The 22,287-nt window shown below is 38.6% G+C and overlaps 2 protein-coding genes and 1 long non-coding RNA gene across 7 annotated transcripts in view; 1 reads left to right on the top strand and 2 right to left on the bottom strand.

The window, feature by feature from the left end:
• Nucleotides 1-22,124, bottom strand: part of LOC139935988 (adhesion G protein-coupled receptor L3-like) — a 64,268-nt gene extending 42,144 nt beyond the window's left edge. The window contains exons 1-7 of one of the 5 annotated variants that reach the window (XM_071930661.1): nt 21,584-22,124; nt 20,976-21,053; nt 9,049-9,188; nt 2,814-2,969; nt 2,064-2,229; nt 807-1,072; nt 217-375 (exon numbers count right to left, since the gene is read on the bottom strand). In XM_071930661.1, coding sequence (XP_071786762.1) covers nt 217-243 — 27 coding nt within the window. In that variant the 5' untranslated portion in view covers nt 244-375; nt 807-1,072; nt 2,064-2,229; ... (2 more) ...; nt 20,976-21,053; nt 21,584-22,124. Of the gene's footprint in view, nt 1-216; nt 413-806; nt 1,073-2,063; nt 2,230-2,813; nt 2,970-9,048; nt 9,415-20,975 lie in introns of those variants that run through there. The other 4 variants (XM_071930663.1, XM_071930664.1, XM_071930662.1 and 1 more) reach the window with 4 other exon arrangements.
• LOC139936518 (uncharacterized) lies at nt 12,918-16,439 on the top strand. Its single transcript, XR_011785967.1, has 3 exons — nt 12,918-13,260; nt 13,855-13,945; nt 14,475-16,439. It is a non-coding gene; the product is annotated as an uncharacterized lncRNA (long non-coding RNA).
• On the bottom strand, nt 16,567-19,516 carry LOC139936517 (uncharacterized). The gene is made up of 3 exons (XM_071931348.1): nt 19,018-19,516; nt 18,163-18,279; nt 16,567-16,925 (listed from the first exon to the last, which is right to left on the bottom strand). Exons 1-3 carry the CDS (start codon nt 19,188-19,190, stop codon nt 16,868-16,870), a joined length of 348 nt encoding a protein of 115 aa, XP_071787449.1. The 5' UTR covers nt 19,191-19,516; the 3' UTR covers nt 16,567-16,867.
• Nucleotides 22,125-22,287: the final 163 nt, after the last annotated feature.

The raw sequence follows: 22,287 nt of genomic DNA, 5'->3' as shown, positions 1-22,287 counted from the left end.
GATGATTGAGCCCAAATTTGTACAGATTTGTTATTTGGTGCTAATGTTGTGATACACAAGTGAGGATACCGGTCTTGGACAGTATTACCAAAAGTTTACCCTGCCGCTTTAAAGATGCGACGTAAAAAGACTTCTGTAAAATACCCTCAGAGTTATTACATGTGCATATATAATCAAGATTACTAGCAGAGAAAGCAAACAGTAAGCATGGATTACCTTAAGGCTATACGCTGTATGCATCATCAGAGGCGCAGAGACTCTTGGACAATATGGAGAGCAGCAAGTAGTACAACTGGAATGGTGCAGGCAAGATTGCAGGGTGGGAAGAAGAGGCGTAGGGTGTAGAGGTGGCAACTGTCCTGTCTCAGCTTTCACCTGCAGTTTGGAGGGAAAATGACCTAACACAGTGTTATTAAACCAGTTCAGAATAAATTCTTACACTGATATCTGACCAAGCTTTACTTAAAAACCAATGATTTTGTTTAGGAAAGATCAAATAATTTGTTTAAAGGATGAATTATATCCTGTATATTTCAATGCAATCAGGAAGTAGCTACGATATCTCAAAGTGAGTTCAATGTGTGAAGATTTTGATAATGCAGATTGTCTTAAATGTTGGTACAATTACATTTCAAGTGTAACACTCCAAAGTGTGCGGTGCTAGTATTTCAAGCCTGTATCTAGTACACAATACTTCTTGTACCAATTTAATTTCACTTTTCAGTTCACATTCATAGAGTTTCACAAGTCATCTAACTGTTATTGTGAACCATTTTGATGGTTTAGAGGATGAGCTAACACTTAACCAAAATCTCCAACAACAAAAATGCTGAATACTGCCTGCTATTGAGAGTTGGCTGACCAAATTCTCCAACGCTGAAAATGTTTCCAGTGAAACAGAGAGAGTGTTTGTCTCTTGAAGGTTGACTCGCTGATGAGATCAGGGGAAGTCGGTAGGCATGAAGACAGACAAACTTTTGAGAAGCACCCAGTGAAATTCAGTGCACCCATCAGTGGCACAGGGATGAAGTTTTCATATGATACAGAATGGAGTACTGAACACATTTTATCTCTGTGGAAAGGGTATATGAGAAATAGTTAAAAATTTATTGAGAACTTTGTGAAGTTTAATTTTTAGTCAAAAAATATTTAAAAATCTGTGATGCCGGCATCAAAACATTTTTAGATTTCGGGTCCAAAATGTTCATTGATTTTATCCACATGATACAGAACGGACTACTGAAAACATTTTATCAAGGCAGATCATTTTCTCCATTACTTCACAGTGTAACGTTTCTCTAGATCATTTTTTTACAAACACTGATAAAGGCTTCTAACCAAGGGCTTATTTGCAATTAACTTTAGATTGATCACCAAATGTACACCTTCCCTTGAACAACCTCTGGCGTACAGGGGCGCTTTAACATATGAACCCTAAACACAAAACCTTGGTTTCCTAAAAGGCTTTACTTGGTGCAAGACAGGTAAGCTGTCAGGGAAAAACATGATTTTCCTCAGGGTGAGGTATGAAACCTCCAGGCCTGCAAGAGCACTTTTATTCCAAGGGGTGCTGGGTTTTGCCAGAGACACGGTAGGCGAAGCCAATACGGCGTGGGGTCCGCAGCCCGTTTAAGGGGCCCGCAGCCCGTTTAAGGGGCCCAGATTTCTTTGGCCTCCTAGATGCTCAGCTGTCGTGCATTCTGAGCCATTATTTGGCACTTAAATTAATCTTTCGGAGGTGGGATACTATCAGCAATTTAAAAAAATAATAACCCCATAATGCACTTCATTTAACAAAAACAAAAAGGAAATACAGCACTAAATATTCTATAAAAGGTTTTTTTTTAAACAGCATCGACAGCTATATTCTAACAAACCAGGGGCGTCAATCCTTCTTGACTCTGGGGGGACATACCATTTATAGCATGGGGTCCGAGCCCGCTTTATATATGAAACCTCATGACTGCAGCCTTCAATGGATTCCAACTTCTGACTACGAACTTGGGGTAAGATCTCTGCCAGAGGGTTTTAAGTAAAACATTTACATTAAAATTATGACTCACTTGTAGACTTGTTTCCAGACTCACTTGAGTTCATCAGATGTTAGAGCAAGATTTGGCTTCTTCCATGAGAAATAGTCTGGTAATTCATGATCTTCTACCTGGGTGTCTTCTCTAAATCGTGTGTCTTCTCTTGATCTCGGACAAAGCTTAAGAAAAAACAATAATTCTACGCTTTTTGTGAAACGTACTCTACAGGATTAGAAAGGAAAAAAACATCACTGTTCAAATTTGGTCTGAAGTTCATACTAGAACCATGACATGTTTGCATTCACAGGTTTGTTATTTTAAATGTTAATTTATGCATTATTGGGATATACCAAGTGAGAAGACTGGTCTTTGACAACTATTGTGAGAAACGGCTTCTTTTGAAGTAACATCGTTTCCGTAAAAGAAAATATTTCTCACTAAAACATTTGGATTTGGTGTTAAGACCTCAGAATTTGAGTTTGAGGCCTCGAAATCAAGCACCAGAAAACACAAAATTTTGTGTGACAAGGGTGTTTTTTCTTCCATTAACAATTTACAACTTACATAACTCAAATCAAATAGGCCACTTGATAGAAGGTATATAAGGCCCATAATCTGAAACTCTGCCATGAATGGCTGATGAACTGCACATGGATTATCCATGTTGTTATAACTGTTGTTGATAATCCATGTGCAGTGGCGTTTGTTGGCGAAGCAAAAAGTCACCTAAATCTACTTTTAAAGTATAATTTAGCCAGTTTTGCATCAACCTAAGTAGCCTACCTTATCTTTAGAACAATATTATGTTGTTTTCAAGATCTCATAGTCAAAGTGGATGCCCAGTAGATGATCCATATTCCTGCTGCGGCACATGCTGCGGCACATCTTGAAGTAGAGGTAAGCTTTAGATCCAAGGCAGCACTGGTCCAAGTCAATCCTCTGCAAATAGGAGAAACAAAATGATTAATCCTTACCAACTGGTATCCTTTACAATCTAGCTAATAATGGTTGCACTTGAATCTCATTTGATTCAACAACTATAATCTTCGCCTGAGGCTAGAAACACCAGAGTCTGACAATTTCGGACAGTTCATGGCTAATGTAAACTTGTACTTTGAAGGGCCTCTCATTTTCACACACAGCCCATCCCAATTACAATTGCCACCCAGAACACCATGTGTCCAGACTGGCTGTCTGGGATTTAACAATATTTATGTTTTTTTATTCTAATGACTTCTAGCCACCTTCATTGGTAGGTTTAGAGGAGGAGTTGAACCATGGAGATTTCTACCTCGATGGTTAAACAAACCCTTATTCAAAGCACCGCAGGTGTCCAAAAGATAAAAAGGACTTAATCCAAAATGGGCTTGTGTTCACAGTGAGTTTATTATTGTCCAGCGGACTAAACTAGCCCATGAGGTAGAATATTTGGTCTTGCATCAGCGACCCCCCCCCCCCCTCACACCCATGGCTAGTTCCAGTTCATTACATTGCGCATGCGTTTTCCACAGAGTTTGGATCCGCTATATGGACCTCACGGTCATCATGTAGCCCAACAAATACGGCCAAATCACTTCATATCCTTGGGCCACAGCATGCAATTCCATTTCTGTGCCCGCTGAAATTCTGATTCGCCCTGTCTTCGATCAAGAAAAAAATTTTACACGCTGTTTGAAGCTTCAAATTGTTTTCGAGAGTGAAATTTAAATTTGAAATATCTCACAACTATAGTTGAGTAGTCGTAGCCTACACACATGCTCATGTTACTTTAACAAAAGTGTTTTCAATCAAAAATTAGTCTGGTACATCACTGTTAAATAAAGTTGTTGAGGGAAGGAACTAGTACAACCAAACTTTGGTGTTAATTCTCGGTCCTATGTGTGTAGCTAGCTGTGTTTATGTGCCACTTTCTTGGTAAAACAAAACCTGTTCATTGTCATAAACCTGCGTCAATTTTAAAAAGTGGTACTAAAAACTTGTTCTGTTGCGATGTCCACTTGGAACTTTTTCGACGAAGGGAAACACCGTGGACCGGCACTGTCAGAGACTAAATAAAGGTAAGGCCGCCAGCAGAGAGACGCGAGAGACAGATGTTTTGCTTGTTCATACAGACACGCTAGTACTCACTGTCGATCCATACACAAGGATGACGTAACCTTTTCTGCCACGGTCGTTTGGGCTCAAATAGACCAGAAGAAGCAATAATTTTTGGGGTTTAGTTTAGCCTAGCTTTGTGGATCAAATTGACCCTGGCAGACCAGATCTGGGGGGAGGGGTTGAGCTTTGAAAAATCTCACGCATTGCTGGCCTGTGGACTTGGCATCTCTGGAATTGTGTATGGTTGTGTATATTCCCATTGACTTGTGTATGGTTGTGTCAATTCCCATTGACTTGTGTATGGTTGTGTCAATTCCCATTGACTTGTGTATGGTTGTGTCAATTCCCATTGACTTGTGTATGGTTGTGTATATTCCTATTGACTTGTGTATGGATGTGTATATTCCAATCCATTGACTTGTGTATGGTGTGTGTATATTCCAATTGACATGTGTATGGTTGTGTTGTTTCCCATTGACTTGTGTATGGTTGTATATATTTCCCATTGACTTGTGTATAGTTGTATAGTTTCCCATTGACTTGTGTATAGTTGTGTCAATTCCCATTGACTTGTGTATGGTTGTGAAATGTCCCATTGACTTGTGTATGGTTGTGTCAATTCCCATTGCCTTGTGTATGGTTGTGTATATTCCCATTGACTTGTGTATGGTTGTGTATATTCCCATTGACTTGTGTATGCTTGAGTGTATTCCCATTGACTTGTGTATGGTTGTATAGTTTCCCATTGACTTGTGTGTGGTTGTGTCAATTCCAATTGACTTGTGTATGGTTGTGTCAATTCCCATTGACTTGTGTATGGTTGTGAAGTGTCCCATTGACTTGTGTTTGGTTGTGTCAATTCCCATTGACTTGTGTATGGTTGTGTATATTCCCATTGACTTGTGTATGGTTGTGTCAATTCCCATTGACTCAAGTGTATGGTTGTGTATATTCCAATTGACTTGTATATGGTTGTGTTGTTTCCCATTGACTTGTGTATGGTTGTGTCAATTTCCATTGACTTGTGTATGGTTGTGAAGTGTCCAATTGACTTGTGTATGGTTGTGTAGTTTCCCATTGACATGTGTATGGTTGTGTAAACTGCGCCAATAAAGTATCTAAACACTTACAAATTGTAAGATATATCGGAACCTGAAATAGTATGCCAAAAAATAATTATTAATTTCGAGTCACCGTTAATTTCTGCACATTTTGACACATCTTGTGTTGCGCTACGATGTTGTTTAGTGGATTTATGGACACTTGAGTGGCTTAAGGTCGAATTTCAAAAGTTGTAAAAGCCCCTATTCAAGCTAAATCGTTGTATTGTGACGAGTAAGATCAGCGTTTCTTTTGCCCACCTTTTATAAACAATTTTTTTTTGTCGCTTGTTTGATAAATCACTTGTGATGAACATCAGCAATAATTGTCAGTAACCAAGCAAAGGGGTCAAAGATGGGAGGCATACAACAATATGGGTTAAGAGCCAGAATCTCTGATTATGATGAGAGAGGGAAAGGTGGTTCAAGACAACAGGAAAGATGTCTCAAATGACCAAACAGGAAAGAGGACGGATCGTTGGTTTGATAGAAGCCGGTATGTCGATGCGAGCTGCAGCTCATGGTTACAACGTCACCAGCGACAGTCAGTAAATGATGAAATGGCTACCAAGCTCAGGGAAATGGGGACGATCTGTCAAGGAGTGGCCATCCGAGGGTGACTTCTGCAGCAGAAGCAAGTGAACAAGTCCATAAAGCCTGACACCACTCTCGAGGGATTGCGACGCTTCCTGATCAGGAAATGGCAGGGGATTGACCAGGTACAGATCAGAGGTCTCATTGGGAGTATGAGAAGACGACTCCTTGGCGTTCAGGACAGTGATGGAGGACACACTAAGAACTGAGGACAGGATATCAGCAGTTTTAGAGTTATAGACACGGTCAATAAACTTCATGGTCAAGTAAACGAAACGAGTTTGTTTCTTTTGTCTTGATTTTGTCTGTGTGTGGTGCTTGTGCGAGTTCCCTTCTGGAATTGGGGTGAATAGGGGCTTTTGCAACTTTTGAAATTCGACCTTAAGCCACTCCAGTGCCCATAAATCCAACCAACAACATCGTAGCGCAACTAAAGAAGTGTCAAAATGTGCAGAAGTTAACGGTGAATAGAAATGAATAATTATTTTTTTGTATACTGTTTCAGGTTCCGATAAATCTGACCATTTGTAAGTGTTTAGATACTTTATTGGCGCAGTTTAGTTTCCCATTGACATGTGTACGGTTGTGGAGTTACCCGTTAATTGTGTATGGTTGTGTAGTTTCCCATTTGTGTGTGTATGGTTGTGTAGTTACCCGTTAATTGTGTATGGTTGTGTAGTTTCCCATTTGTGTGTGTATGGTTGTGTAGCGTCTCATTTAAATTGCAGACCTACCAAGTCTCACGCATTAGGCGTGAGACTCAAGCATTTGGGCTCTGTCTCACGCTCACACACACAGCAAACATTTTCTCACGCATTGGGGCCAGACCGGGAATAAAAGTAAAAATAAACGTCATGCATTGCCAAATTGCGCTCGTGTGTCAGAAAAAAACAGAATCTACAATGTTTGCACAATCTTCAGATTGCACGCAGTTTATCAGAATCATCATTTTTTTGTACAAACTTTGTACAATCAGAGCACAAATTTGCATATTGCACACGCTTTTGCTCTCTCAGCAGGTTCTACTAAAATTCGGCAGAGCGCAAAACGCTTATTGCGCACAAGTTTTTCCCAATTCGTTTTAGCAAACTCGTTAAATGCACTCCACTAGCAAAGACACAACAGGCAGAGGAAGTGAGCGGAGGATTTTGGACATCATTTTTAGTCAATTTTCTTTTAGTTTGGAAGGAAATAATTTGACACAATCGTACATCCACATTAACCATCAACATATGCTGTGTACCTCATGTTAGTTTAAATTATTATGCAGAGGTTTTTGATGCATTTTTGAACACTTTTTTGTCCACAATTAAATTTCAGAATTTTTTATTTATAACAAAAATTAAAAAAATTAAAAAAAAAGAAGTTGGGCGGCGATTTCTAAAGGCCTTCTAAAACGGGCAATTTTTTTTCCGAATGGGGGAGGGGTTGAGCCTTGAAAAGTCTCATGCATATTTTGGATTGAGGGGTTTATCCCCACGTCTGAATGTACCCTTAGACCATGTCACACTGTTCTTCCTCCATGCACTGACCAATGTATAAATGTCCTGTTTTCTCTTTCGGTCATTAGTTCTTCTCTATCTGCTCTCCTTGACAGACCTTCTGGCTAGCCCAGTAAAAAATAAATGCACTGTGAGCCCAATCCAGTCTTCTTGTATATTCTTGCCTTATCTTCTCATCTCGACACTTCTCTGGATATGTATCGCTGTATCGCTTCATAAATAAACAGCAGTACTGTTTTAAGCCCAAAGAGCACAGCGTAACTGAGTGTACAGTGTACTGTTATTAACTATAGTACTGTAGCTAAAAATACAATAGTACTGTTTACACAAACACTATGCATTCAATACCTTCCATGGGTCGATCCCCGGTCTGCCCCTGGTACGTTCAAAAAGCTTTAACGTCACCACTGTTTCTAGGGGCTCACCCAAGTCAGCCCAAAGTGCCCTGTATGTGGAATGACTGGGTCACTTGGGGCTGGCCCGAGGTGCATGATGTCACCACAAGAGGGTGAGTGATCGTTCGATAATAGCTCTTGTCAGGGGCTCACCCGACAAAGTTTAGAGCACCAGTAAAAAATATTTGTATAAGACCAGGGAAATCAGTCTGAAAAAGGTGTTAAGTTTTGCATAGGACATTTCATTTCCAGAACATGTTGAGTTTAGAACAAAGTGAGAAAAAAAAAGAATGTCAACAATCAATTCAAGATTTCACACGTTTGTTAAAATGCGCAGTCAGAGTCACCACTTACATGATGTAAAACAAACCATGCCAACTGTTTATATCTCTAATAGTAAATTAATAGAAATTTAAATTTGAGGTCCAAATTGCTTTAATGTACACCAGTTTAATTAAAGAAAATTAAATCCTTAAAGGAACACGTTGCCTTGGATCGGACGAGTTGGTCTATAAAAAGCGCTTGAAACCGTTTTTTTATGAAATGCATATGGTTGGAAAGATGTTTTAAAAGTAGAATACAATGATCCACACAAGTTTGCTTCGAAATTGCGTGGTTTTCCTTTTACTGTGCGAATTAACACGGTCGGCCATTTATGGGAGTCAAAAATTTGACTCCCATAAATGGCCGACCGTGTTAGTCGACGAGGTAAAAGGAAAACCGTGCAATTTCGAGGCATGTTTGTGTGGATCATTGTATACTACTTTTACAACATCTTCCCAACCATATGCATTTTATAAAAAACGGTTTCAAACGCTTTTCAAAGACCAACTCGACCGATCCAAGGCAACGTGTTCCTTTAAGCAGTTTTTTTAAAGAGTTTTAGCAGAGACTTTATCATGAATAAAAGGCTGGCTGAGCTGATTGTGTGTTTTTGGTGTCTTACAAATGACGATGCAGGTGTTAGAGCTGAGGTTTTGCTCCCATGTTATGCTCTCTACCCAACATGCCCAATGCAGTTATAGATGGGTACAAGTTGTAGCAGAGGCCACCCTAAGCTGCACTGGATAGATAATCAGGAAAACTGTTGTATTCATTTAGAGTACTCCAGCATGGTGAGTGATCAAATAGTGACATCATCTGAGAGTGGTCTATAGGTGGATTGCACATAGCGTCATCAACCGCAATACTTAATTATAAACACTGGATAAGTGCACACGTGTCCGAAATGCACACAACTCTTGGTCAATACCTTTATACGCGCGCACGATTTTTGATGGTCAATGACATCATGTGCAATCCATTATCTATTGATGAGTGGTGTACTTACCTTCCAATCAGATCCATGACTTTGGTAACTAGTGGAGATCAACTTTGGTTGTCTCTACTGCAGTCCATCTTCTGCATCATATTGAGAGAGTCCAACTTGTGGAGATTCATCAGGGTCTTGAATTGTTCACATCGTTGGCTCTTGACAGTGAAACGAAATGGTTGTTTTTCCAAGTCTATGCATTCATGTATCAGTTTGTTGTAACCATAGAGCACATGAAATTTTGTATGTAGATTCCACTCACTGGTTTAACCACAGAGCTAGGACCCTTTAACTCCAATGGGTCATTAAGGTAATTGTAATGTAAACATTCTTGGGAGAACCCTTTTTCCCCAGACAGTGATTCTTTGCCCAAGGCTATTTATGGTTTCCAGTGTATCAAATTCTCAAACTGGGGTTGCTGGTTTAAGGCCCGGTCACACAGGCCCCGATAACGAGAATGAAAACGATAACGATAAAAATGCACGCCCTCGATTGGTTGAATGAGCGTGGGCGTATTCTACGTGGAGCAATTCAACCAATCGCGAGCGTGCATTTTTATCGTTATCGTTCTCGTTATCGGGGCCTGTGTGACCGGGCTTTTTACACTATATGGTGTATCTTTATATTGTGTGTGAGTATGCATTTACTTGTAAAAGTTGTAGTCACTGACCAGGGTTCATGTTGGAGAGTCATGAATTTATGAGTGTATTGTTTAAGCTTTTAGTCACTGTACTTTTTTGTTGTGTTACCCATTTTCTTTACACATTGTTTTAGCCAATAGGAGAGTTTTGTAAATGAAGCAGTGATCATGGGAGGGGCTTAGTAGAGCATATAAAAGAGCATGTTTTGCCCAAATCTAAGTGACAGACTTGGGATGCACTCCAAGGAACTACTGGATCTCATCAGGAGAAACAGTGGACGACTGGAGGAGGGAGGACTGGATTAGATCATTGGATCCTTGAGGATTGTTTAGGGAAAGCTGCTCTGTTTGGGTTAAGGAACAACCCAACACACAGAGACTGTTATCCCAAGGGCTTGCTCCACTAGTAGGAATCCCCTAAACACTGCGCCAGCCACTGTCCTCGCTTTGACAGCCGTTTACTGTGAACCCTAGCCTAGTGGGTCATCACCACACTTAGTCCCACCTACATGTAGTATAATTTCACTAGACAAAACATAATATTGACTAATTGCCCCCTTGATAATGTATACCCTGTTGTAAGGTGAATAAATATAATATCTTTGTTTCACTATCTCTGGCAGTGGACACTATTAGTAATTGTCAAAGACTAGCCTTCACAGTTGGTGTATCTCAACATATGCATCAAATAACAAACCTGTGAAAATTTGAGCTCAAACGGTCATCGAAGTTGCAAAATAATAATAGAAGAAAAAGCCACCCTTGTCACACAAAGTTGTGTGCGTTTAGATGGTTGATTTTGAGACCTCAAGTTATAAATTTGAGGTCTCAAAATCAAATTCGTGGAACATTACTTATTTCTCGAAAACTACTTCACTTCAGAGGGAGCCGTTTCTCACGATGTTTTATACCATCAACCTCTCCCTATTACTCGTCACCAAGAAAGGTTTTATGCAACCAATTATTTTGAGTAATTACCAATAGTGTCCACTGCCTTTAAGGAATTCCCCATTTACTCAAGTGTTCAATTTAAATCCTGGTGGTATATTTCTGTCAAACGGATCCACGTACTTTTCTGCCAGCAGGTCACGCATCTTTCCATGTGTTGGCGACAGTGTAGTTACAATTACTTTGTCTTGGCTTAAATTTTCCTGATTTTTATTTAGTTTACTTTGCGAAACCTTTGGGCCCTAGAACCAAGACTCAGTAAAACCAAATACAAACTTGGATTTGAACCTGGATGGGGAAAACACAAGTTATTTCTAATCCTACGAACCCGTTACCACAGCATCACTGTCTGGTTCCACCATGGCTGATCATTGTGTCCAGGCTTCAACAGTTGGGGACCAGACTTGGCGTACGCCTGGTTCCCTCTGGAGTGAGAGATACTTCTCAGGATTCTTCATGCACCTGTTCGTCCTTCTGTTCTGGAAATCTTTCTTTCTTTCGCAGACAATACACATTTAAAATGTTGTGCGCGCTTGATATTTGTTCTGTCCGAGAACTCATTTTTTCCATTTCTTGTGTGGTATTACAGTTTTATTCTTATGTTTATATCGCTGCGCTTAAATAATAATAATAATAATAAATGAGACTTATAAAGCGCATTTTACAAAATTCAATGTGCTGGAAGAGTGCTACGGAAAAGACGATTATGAGAATAGATGTGTTTTTAATTTACTCTTGAATGTCTGGAGTGTGTTGGTGTTCCGAATATGACTTGGTAGGGCGTTCCAGCACCGGGGACCAGCGACTGAAAAGGACCGGTCCCCTGCCATTTTGTGTGTGCGAGGGATTGTAAGATTCTGGCCGGAGCGGAGCCCACTCCGGCCAGGTTTGTTGAAATTTAGCGACACTGTAAGGTATTGTGGAAGTACGTTGGAGAGTGCTTTGTGCATGTTCACTGATGTTTTGAAGGTGATGCATTGTTTAACTGGTAACCAGTGCAATTGTTTGAGAAGAGTGGATGCGTGTGTGTATTTGGGTTGCAAGAAAATGATACGAGCAGCATTGTTTTGGAGCCTTTGTAGACGGTCAATGTCAGCTTGCTTAATACCATTGAGGAGAGAGTTACAATAATCCAGTCTAGACAACACAAGGGCTCTGGCAGCAGCGTGGCATGTGTTTGTGTCAATATATTTGCGTATTTTGGAGATGTTTCTGATGTGATAGTTGATGGACTTGCATGTACGTGTGACGTGTGTGCTCATTGTCATGGAGCTGTCGAAAAAGACGCCTGAATTTCGCACTGTTTGAGATGGCTTAAATGTTGTGTTGTTCACGTTCACAGTCAAGTGGCTGAGAACTTTCTGGTGATGAGGAGAAGCAGCAATGAAAAACTTATTTTTGTCTTTGTTCAGAAGAAGTTTGTTTGCGATTAACCAGTTTTGAACATCGGTGATGCAGTTTGACAATCTGTGAAAAGAGCACATTCTGCGTTGTTGGGAATGGATGGGTCGAAATCCATATAAATTTGGATATCATCAGCATATGTATGGTATTTGATGCTGTGTTGGCGAATAATATCGCCCACAGGGCTTAAGTACATGGTAAAGGTAAGAGGACCAATAACAGAGCCCTGTGGGACGCCCAAGTGAATGTGGCTCACATCAGAGTCAGCCCCAGAAAAAACTGTACCCAAGGTTTAAATTACAAAATATGTGAACATTATTCACTTCGGAACAAATAAAGTGGAGATCCAAATGTCTTTACTGTAATTTATGTGGGATAAACTGCAAGTACTGCAGGTTATATAACTTTTAAGTAATTTTCTTTGATGTATTTATCAAATATAATCACGAGCCTTAACATAAGCACAGATGCACAAGCATACATGACCCTAGAACCAAATTTTTTTGGAGTTCATGGCAGAAAGGGAGTGGCTAATGCTTGATGCTCATGCAAACTCCAACGTCTCATTACAAAATATGGTGGTGTCTACTAGATTAAACTAGTCTTAATTAATTGGGTAATAGTACAGCTCTTGTTAAGTGTGTTTTGAGAGATAAAAGTTAGTCTTTGCACCAACTTTGACACGCAAGTAAACACGATATACACCATTAATTTAATTTCAATGACCTAATTTGGAGTAATAATACTATTCTTTATCACTAAGATAAATGTTAGCCTTGACACAAAGCACAGGCGTGCAACCATACATGATATAGGCCCTAGAACTTTGTTCTTACGGCAGAACTTTTGTCATTCTGACAATAGAGGGGGTGCTCATGTTAAATATTCCAGGTACTCATTACAAACTCATTACAAACTTTTTCAAGTTAAAGGCCCCCTATCGTCAAAGAAAAACCAGTTTTTGCAATAGCGCCCTCTCGCTCATAAAAGTTGTTTACGCTGTTCTGCGAGGGTGACTTACACCCTCTGTTAGTTCGTCGTGAATACAAAGATGGCGGAATCGGAGATGATACACTGTTCATGGTAAGCCCGTCACTCTGTGCTTGTTGCAAGAACACTTGCCAGAAAACAGTGGAACACGGGGAGCTTTCCCACGAGCTTTGCGAGTGTGTGTGGCACAAGACAAACAAAAGGACCGGAAGGAAGTGAGGAACAACAACAGGGATCTCAATAATAAAGTAAGCGTTACCACTATTTTAGCCTTATGTGTTACTGTTACCCTAGTTTTATCCAAGTCGATCCAATCGTGTTTATTGTCACTTTCGTTATTATTCACCGTTCTGGAAAACGGGTGAATTTTCATCATTTTCTCTCGAGAAAACGGCAAACGGTTTGAGTACTTATTGTACTTGTAGGATCAGGACACAAAACACAAATATCTATAATCTACAGATTTACATTAAACTTATACGGTAAATACTGATAGCTACCCTTACAATACTATACTTGCTGATACCCTGGTGAGACGAACAATTATTACAGCATGTAAAATATGTTACCAGTAAGTTATACTAGTATTTATAGCATAACTGGTAATTACGTTTTTACATGCGTGCTAAAACGGAGATGGATTATTTTGCGTGACTTTGTTTTACCAAATGCCTCAATACTTTGCAGCAAGTAACATTTTAAGAGAAGCTTTTTACTACCCAAAATGTGTAAGTTAAATGTAAATCTGAAAACATGTTACAACAAAAACCCAACAATTTGTTTACAGCAATTTATTATGGCAAACGGATAGGGCACTATAATTAAATTCTGTATTTTTTCAGGAGTCGGATTCAGAAACAACTGAAGGCGAGGGGAGAACAGGCAAATCTGATGCTGTGTGAAACAAATTCAAGAAGAGAAAGCATTATCAAGGTATTCTGAATGTTTATTATTTTTTTGTACAAATACAAGTTAAAATATGTATTATATGGTTTACAGGAGCTGCATGTACCTGAATCAGTCTGTGAAAATATATAGATGAATTTCATCAACATAAAACAATATTTACGTATATGGAAAACTAACTGAACTTGAATGAAGAAAGACAGCAAGGCAAGGGGGAGAACAATAAATAATATTTATACACATAAAAACACTATGAATCAAACCATAAAATTACAAACCAAAAATTAGGGAAATATTTACAGGGGCATATACAAATACAAAATAAATACATAAAATAAAACATTTAGAGCAGGTGCAGGCATGATATACTGGTAATTTTGGAAAACAACAACATCAACAAATAGTTTAGATAGTGGAAGGGCTGATCTTCACATGGTGTAAGGCTATCGTACACTTATCACAGTTGTCTAGTTTTCCCAAGAGCAACACATTGTCAAACAGCCTAGGATGAATATGCCTGAATGTAAATAACAATAATGTGTGTCTACCGTTTCAGAAATATCTCAACGCTCTTCCAAGGAGGTTGAAAATGTAACCACAGAGCTGTAGAGACAGCAGCTTGCAGCATGTCAATTGCATTCTGCAGCTAACAAGCACAAGCCATGAACCCCAAGATCCCCCTCAAGAAGTTTTGCCATGGTGCAGATGTAGAAATCGCAGGGATATAACGCTGCTGGAGGAGAATAAGTTTTGCACTAGAAGGTGAAATGGGTGCCTCACACACACACACATACAGCTCATGGATTACAGGGATGACATGCTGGCAGCAGAGCAAATCCACAATAATGACAGTTTTTCAGCATGCAGCATAATAGGCAGCATGTTTTTTTTAGCAGCATGGGCGACTTGGTGCTATAAACCGTAGATTCATCCCATGTGTTTTGTTTTATCAATAAGGGATAGGTTTCTAGCACCAAATGGTGTTTATATTGGGTTCAGACCTCGAAGGCTCTTATTACAAATAATATTGCAATTTTTCAGCATGTTCTAAAATATTTCAATTGCTTGAGTTTGAACAAAGAGAAATTAACCGCAGCGAGACATGAACCAATGACCTCTGAATTAACGTACAAGTGTTCTACCAACTGAGCTATCCAGCCCATGCTGGCGGTGTCCCTATTTGTCATCAGAAATTGATTAATAGGGACACAGCCAACATAGTGCTGGCTAGCTCATTTTGTTAGAGTGCATGTACGCTAATCTTAAGATTGCTGGTTCAAGTCTCACTCCAATTACTTTTCCATTGTTCAAACCCAAACTACTTTTAAAACTCGCACAATCTGTTCCCCTTGTTATTTGTTGCATATTTTAGTATGAGTGTCTCCACACTAATTTATAAGCTCAGCTCATTAATTTTTGCAATCGAGACATAGGAGGGTTGTTATAAGCAGCTGTATGTAGCTGGTTTCTACATAGTGAATTTTTTTTACACACAAAAATATTAAGTATAACAACAATATGAGATTTAGAATATGTTTTATTTGCATCAGGGATTATGAATATTTATTGTGGTTTTACCCATATAAACCGATGCGTGTGAGCCACTGTATTTTGGAACTTCTTTGAAAAAAACCCATCACAGACAAATTACTTGGGTGGTATTCGAACCCACGACCCTTGCAGCGCTTAGAAACTTTGTATTAAGCGCTATATAAATGCATGTTATTATATTATTATTATTTGCAATTCTAGAGCAGTGTCATAGAAACTAGTCTAATTGGCTCTAGAATTGCAAAGGTCATTGGTTTGAATCCCACCCGAGTAACATGCTTGTTTTTTTTCACAGAATTTGGTGGAAGTACTGAGTATGCTATTGACACATCAATGTATATGGGTCAAGCCAAAATGAGGAATAAGATTAATAAAAACAAACTATGGATAAAGAAATTACATTAATTCAAAGGTGTATCATTCATAACAAGGACATACTCAAAAGACAAGAAAATGATCCATGAACACGTCATTTTACCTCAACTTGTTAAATTTAATGATCAAGTCAGAAATGAGACCTTCCACTTGGTACATATGTATTTAGGAAATTAGAGTGGGAGTTAATTTTGGCTGATAGTTGTGATTTTGGCTGATATGAACAATCTTCAAGATGATCACTATTGGTAAACTACTCAAAATAATTGTTAGCATAAAAACTTGGTAACAAGCAATGGAGAGCTGTTGATAGTGTAAAACATTGTGAGAAACGGCTCCCTCGGAAGTTATTTACTTTCCAAGAAAGAAGTAATTTTCCACAAATGTGACTTCGAGACCTCAGATTTAGAATTTGAGGTCTCAAAATCAAGACATGAAAGCACACAACTTGGTGTGACAAGGGTTTTTTTCTTCCATTATTTTACCGCAACTTTGATGACCAATTGAGTTCAAATTTTCACAGGTTTGTCATTTTGTGCATATAAATGTTGAGATACTCAACGTGAGAAAACTGGTCTTTGACAACTACCAAAAAGTGTCTATAAAACAGACGTTACAAAAAATTTAACCTGCAATAGTTTTAAACCATGTAACGCCAATGGTTTTAAAACCATTAATGGACTGACCACAAATTAAAATAGTTTACACATCTTTTAAATTTAGTGTTGCAATGCTGCACTACAGAACATGTATGATTTCAACCCAAACAAACAAGTGGTTTTGTTTTTCAAAGTGAAAAGAATGAGATTTCCAATTTCTTTACTTCTTGTTCATCCCATCAAGTCTCTCCTAGACTAGTTTTTCTATGGATCGGGCTGGCACTTTTGCAATGGTGAAAGAAATGCGTTGTGGATTATCATCACATAAAGTAAAAAGTGACATGCTATGATAAATAACCATGTACCCGCCCCGCCCACTTATGATCTTTTAGCTGCAATCCTCTCCATCGAATCTGTGATGTAGCTATAGGGCTGCGGTTTGGGCTTGGGATGTGCTGACCATTTCTTTTACATGTGGAAACCTGGGAAAGGGAAATAATAATATGAGATCAGAAAAATATACCTTGGTTTGACGAGTTAAAGTGTTCTGGAGCTCTTGAAAATTGAAAAATTTTATTACAAGAGGATGTATTGAAATGAATATGTATGTTCCTAAGAATATCCTTTGGAAGGTTTATTTAGTTACTAGAGGTGTAGTTTGTTGATATAACAAAAACAACTGATTTTGGAAACAGCTTACTTTTACGAAACATTCAAGGATACACGCGCACATACTTGGGTGTTAAAATTGACACAAGATCAATGTCAAACAAAGATACATGTACAAACAACAACTTATTGTTTACATCATTGGGTGTTTAGCAACATGAAAATAACACTCATTTGTTCCCTTGGATCGGTCGAGTTGGTCTTTGAAAAGTGTTTGTAACCGTTTGTTATAAAATACATTATGATTAGAAAGATATTTTAAAAGTAGAATATAATGATCCACACTAGTATTACGCGAAATTGGGTGGTTATTCTTTTACCTCATCGACTAACACAGTCGGCCATCTGTGGGCGTCAAATTTCTCCCATAAATGGCCGACCGTGTTAATTCGCAAAGTAAAAGGAAAACCTTGCAATTTCGAGGCAAATTTGTGTGGATCATTGTATTCTACTTTTGAACCATATGCTTTTTATTACAAACGGTTACGCTTTTCAAAGAACAACTCGACTGATCCAAGGCAACGTGTTCCTTTAATTTGGGTTATTTTTAGGGTCTCAATAAAGTGAAAATACATTGGTGTTAATTTTTTACACCCCAGTTTTTGCAGTGCATAAAGGCAAGGCATTTTCTGTCTATTTATTGGCAAGTTAAAAGTTTTAACTGTTTTTCTGTTTAGTTGTAATTTGGAATAAAAGGCATCCTAATTGTTACAATAAATGTTCTTTCAAAAACAACCTGTCATGCCCATTTTTGTTTTGATACTAGACTTGTTTAACCTGTATGAGTGACGTTTGTGAACAAACATCAAATTATGATTATTGTGTCTGTTCAGAAACAAAATTAACAGTGTATGCATTTAGCCTTCGAAATTAGACTGGGTTGAAACGTCAGGCCATTATCTATTTTGTGCATTCACAGTCGTTGTGGTTGATCAGTTCACAAGTAGCCTTAGTATATATAAAACAAGACAAGTTGCAAGGTCCTTGAATGCCATCCCTTCTTCATAGAACCTTTAGAAAGATTGTACCTTTGACAACTTTATTACTAACCGTTCTGAGTTAATGTCTGCATGGTCTAGTGACATTCCTTTCTCCATGGGTCCAAACAGTCTCTTTGCTGTGGTTTTCTTTATTGGCGTTGATGACACCAGTAGACTATCTTGATCACTGAAAAGTGAAATTAAACACAACACATTTATGGTATGACCATGAGTATAAATTATGATACCGTTTGTTTACACGACAAGGCATTTATTTATTCTTCCAAGTTTTTCCCCTCCATTTTCAGTTGTATTGTTTATTTTTTTCTAGAGGGTCCCTAGACTATGCCAGGGAGAAAAGGGTTTTCACACTGATGTCAGGCATGCAACTACATCAGCTGATATATTTTTTTTTTTATTCTCAGTACTTTCAATTGAAAAATATCGTACAAAATTTTGTGACATTTTGTAATTTCCTCCTTTTTGTTTAAGTTACAGTTGCATGCCTGTGACGACCATGCTGTGTGAACACATAGGCCTTATTAACCGTTTATTTAGATTTTATTTTTTTATAATGAAAACAAAATTAATCAATGAGACCTTTCCAGCTATTTTTCAGGCATATTCTTTAGTACAAAAAAATTATAATAAAAACCCCCGAAACCAAGCTCTTTCTTAAAAAAAACCAGGATCAATAAGAAGCCCGTTTCATTATAATTAATTCTTTAATCCACTTTAAAACAAAAAAGAAGGAATATTTAAACATTATTTTCGTAATATCATCACTTGTGGAGGGGGCCCCGATAAAAAGCATAGCTTGTCGAGAGTATGGACCCCTAACCTAACGAAAGCAATGAACTGAAGCAAAAATTAATACATAGGTGGAGAGAGCGAGTAAAATGCGAGTAAAACTTGAATAGCCTACCTTCTGGTGAATATTCTAGTCGTAAACTCTGGTCTTGACCACAAGTAGAAGTCTACTGGTAGATCTAGAACATGAACAGTGTAGTAAGTAAACAAGATCGCGGACAGGACTGTCATCAGATGTTTGACAAACTGGGACAGTTTTGAGTTAATGAATTTACACTGCTCTCGCATTGATTGGAACTCATCATTCGCATCAGCTGGATTGACCTAGCCTGCTGTGTACTTCCTTCTGATAATCTCTGTTTTGCACAGATTTCCTTCTTTTGCTGGCAGATTCCGATACTGCTTCTAACTTTCCTGTTCCTCACCTCTTCTTCATGGCCATTTTGATGCGCCGTCAAAAACGCATAATACACCCGCAGGTCCTTTCCCTACGGATAAGGTGCGGTGGTTGCGCACACTCAAACATGAAAACACGACGAAAAGCTCTAGACACAGATAAACACGATCGACGTGTGTAATAAATCCATGCCATTGCAATAGCGCGTATCGTGTGTATACACCCATGCCATTGCAATAGTGCGTATCGTGTGTATAAACTCATGCCATTGCAATAGCACGTATCGTGCGTATAATCCCATGCCATTGCAATAGCACGTATCTATATTTAGACTACGCCCTCCGGGGATGGTAAATGTAACAGCTATCGTCGCACTGTGTCAAAGGTAAATATGCTTGGCAAGCATTTTTCGTTCGTGCGTATGACGATACAGCGTCTTTAACCCTAAACAAGGACACAAAATGGCCTAACTTTATTCATTTGTCACTCTGGCAATAGAGGGCGTGGTCATCCTAGCGCTACTTCCTGCTACTCTTTACAAACTGTGTCTACTAGACTAAAATGTATCAAAAGATAAATGTATATCCTTTACATTAAACAAGGCATGCAAGCATACATGATAGGCATACAGTGCCTATAACTTAATTTAAGTTCATTCTTATGGCAGAACTTTCATCATTTTGACAATAGAGGGAGTGCTCATATATATATATATTCTCAGTAAGCCTACTCATTACAAACTTTTTGAAGTATTTATCAATGAATACATAAAAACAGATGCAAAAGCATTGGTTACAAGATATAAAGCAAATTTTTAAGAGCTCATGGCAGAACATTATTATTTCTTTCAGTTTTGACTATAAAGGAGGTGTTTGATGCTAATTCCAATTCCCACGACTCATTACAAACTTAGGCATATTGATACATGATATCTGATATATATGATTTTATATTTATGAAGTTTATTTTTGTGGTAGAACTGACTTATTAATCATTTATTTGCTTGTCTGACAATAGAGGGCACCCTTACTGCTTATAAATGTGACTTCTTGCTACTCCTTGCAAACTTAAGATGGTTTCTATTTTAGACTAATTTTATACTAAATTAATCCGGTCGTTTATGTCAGAGCAGTCTGATTAGTCGTTCTACTTGATGTGGTACATGTATGTAGCTAAGTTTTCCAAAGGTCCACGAGTAAAGATTTTTAATATATGTGTTTGAAGAGAAAACCATTTAGCTTTAACAAACAAAGACCTAATTAAGAGAATGTTTGTTGATGTCATTAAAATTAATTTTCATATACCAAAGGTGGTAAAAGAAATGATGTGGGGAGTTCGTGTTTCCACAATTAATAAAAAAAATGCAAAACTTCTTTGGCTTTTTATTATTATGCCAGTATTTAAGTATTACATTGAAGAAACTTAACATGTCAAACACTGGTCCTTCACAGCCCAAGAAAACTTTTGCCCAAAAATAAAACTTATTGTTTGCATCACTGGCTACGACCATATGCAATACAAGACAGACCATTAGAACTAGATGCCATAGTGGCATCATCACAAAGGAAGGTAAATTAACGTTGACCAACATCAACCAGCACCTATATTATGTTTAGGGTTTTTTTATGAAAAAAATGAGGAGAATATTGGGAGGAAATTGTTAGTTCTTCGCTTACCTCCATCCATTGAATTTTGAAATGAATGAGCTAGCTCAAACTGATGATGTGTTCATCTCTTCCATAGACTGGTAGACACTGGCGAAGCACACACCACATATCCATAGACAAAACACACACACAGAGTCAATCCATAGACAACACAGCAGACACACGGCATGCAAGGGTTGAACTTTGTTCATTGAAGAAAGTCTCTTCACATGATAATAGTCAGTACATGTTACAGAGTAGAGTTTTTAGATTCATAATTTCAGGCACTTTGAGTTCATAAGAGTTTAGTATCAAAAAGTAAAAAAAAGTTAAGTTTACATTTCCTTGGTTAGGCACAGAGTTCATTATAGGCCTACCAAGGTTTGAAAAGTTTGGTAAAATAGAAGAAGTTTAGTCCACATTTCCTTGATTAGAGTTCATATACCAAGTGTGAAGAGTTCGGTGAACAAAGGAAAAATCGGTTCAATTGAAGTACTAATCGCTCATTAGACAAACTGAATTATCACCGTCCTCTCTGAAATTCTTCCAAAAGATCATGTCTGGAAGTATTTGAAGTTCATGTTTATTTCTAGTTTTGATCTTTGGGAAGAAAATTCGCATGAACGAACACTACTTACCCTTGCTGAAACGCTCCAACTACGACTGAGGTCTTGTCGAAACTGCTGACTGTGGTCTCGGCCTCCGGAGGCAATGCGCGTGTTTGAATGCATGCCGTGTGTTTGGCGTCTCTCTCCCCTTCATGCTCGTGTCTCCAGTGAAGTTAGTCTAACTGTTGGCTACAGTCTTCAGGCTAAACTCCGTGGAATTCGCACAGCCAAGAGTTCCACAATGAAGTCGGTCGACAGTTTGTTTTGTAAGTTCAAGTTGCAGACGTTCGTTGCCTTGTTCTCAAGGGCACTGGCCGACCTCGTGTAGAACTCTCAAAGCCGGTTGCAAACTCAACACAGAATGTTCGCCCAAATGTGAGCCACAAATTCATTCCAAAGAGAATAAAAATGTCCCCAGGCCGGTGGTGGAAAGGTGGAACAACAGTCCGAACATGGAGGTAGACGGGTCCGAGTCACATAAAAATTCAGCTTTCTCCAAAACAAACCCACGTGCGTTTAAAGCACTATAGCTGCAGCACACACACCCTCTTTGAGCTGACACTTTTCTAGAAATGGCATCTCTTCCAAAACTTTAAAAGTGAGCAATTCGACAAACCGCATGTTTGCATAAAATAAAGGAAACCCGTTCCGTTATCGCTGGTATGCCGAATTTCGGCCAATCGAATGCCTAGTAAAGGCAAGTGGAAAATAAGCCCCGCCCATTGCTCACTTAT

Source organism: Asterias amurensis, chromosome 4, assembly GCF_032118995.1.
Source record: "Asterias amurensis chromosome 4, ASM3211899v1".
In the NCBI taxonomy this organism is placed as follows: domain Eukaryota; kingdom Metazoa; phylum Echinodermata; class Asteroidea; order Forcipulatida; family Asteriidae; genus Asterias; species Asterias amurensis.
The sequence above is the reverse complement of the archived record's forward strand: the minus strand, read 5'-3'. Positions and strand labels throughout refer to the sequence as shown.

Bases quoted from the DNA above. Each gene is read 5' to 3' on its own strand.
- LOC139936517 (XM_071931348.1), bottom strand. From the start codon at position 19,190: ATGCGAGAGCAGTGTAAATTCATTAACTCAAAACTGTCCCAGTTTGTC. The intron at 18,280-19,017 runs GTAGGCTATTCA...TTCACTTTTCAG, and splicing joins ACTAGAATATTCACCAGAAG to TGATCAAGATAGTCTACTGG. The intron at 16,926-18,162 runs GTTAGTAATAAA...TCCCTTTCCCAG, and splicing joins GCAGACATTAACTCAGAACG to GTTTCCACATGTAAAAGAAA.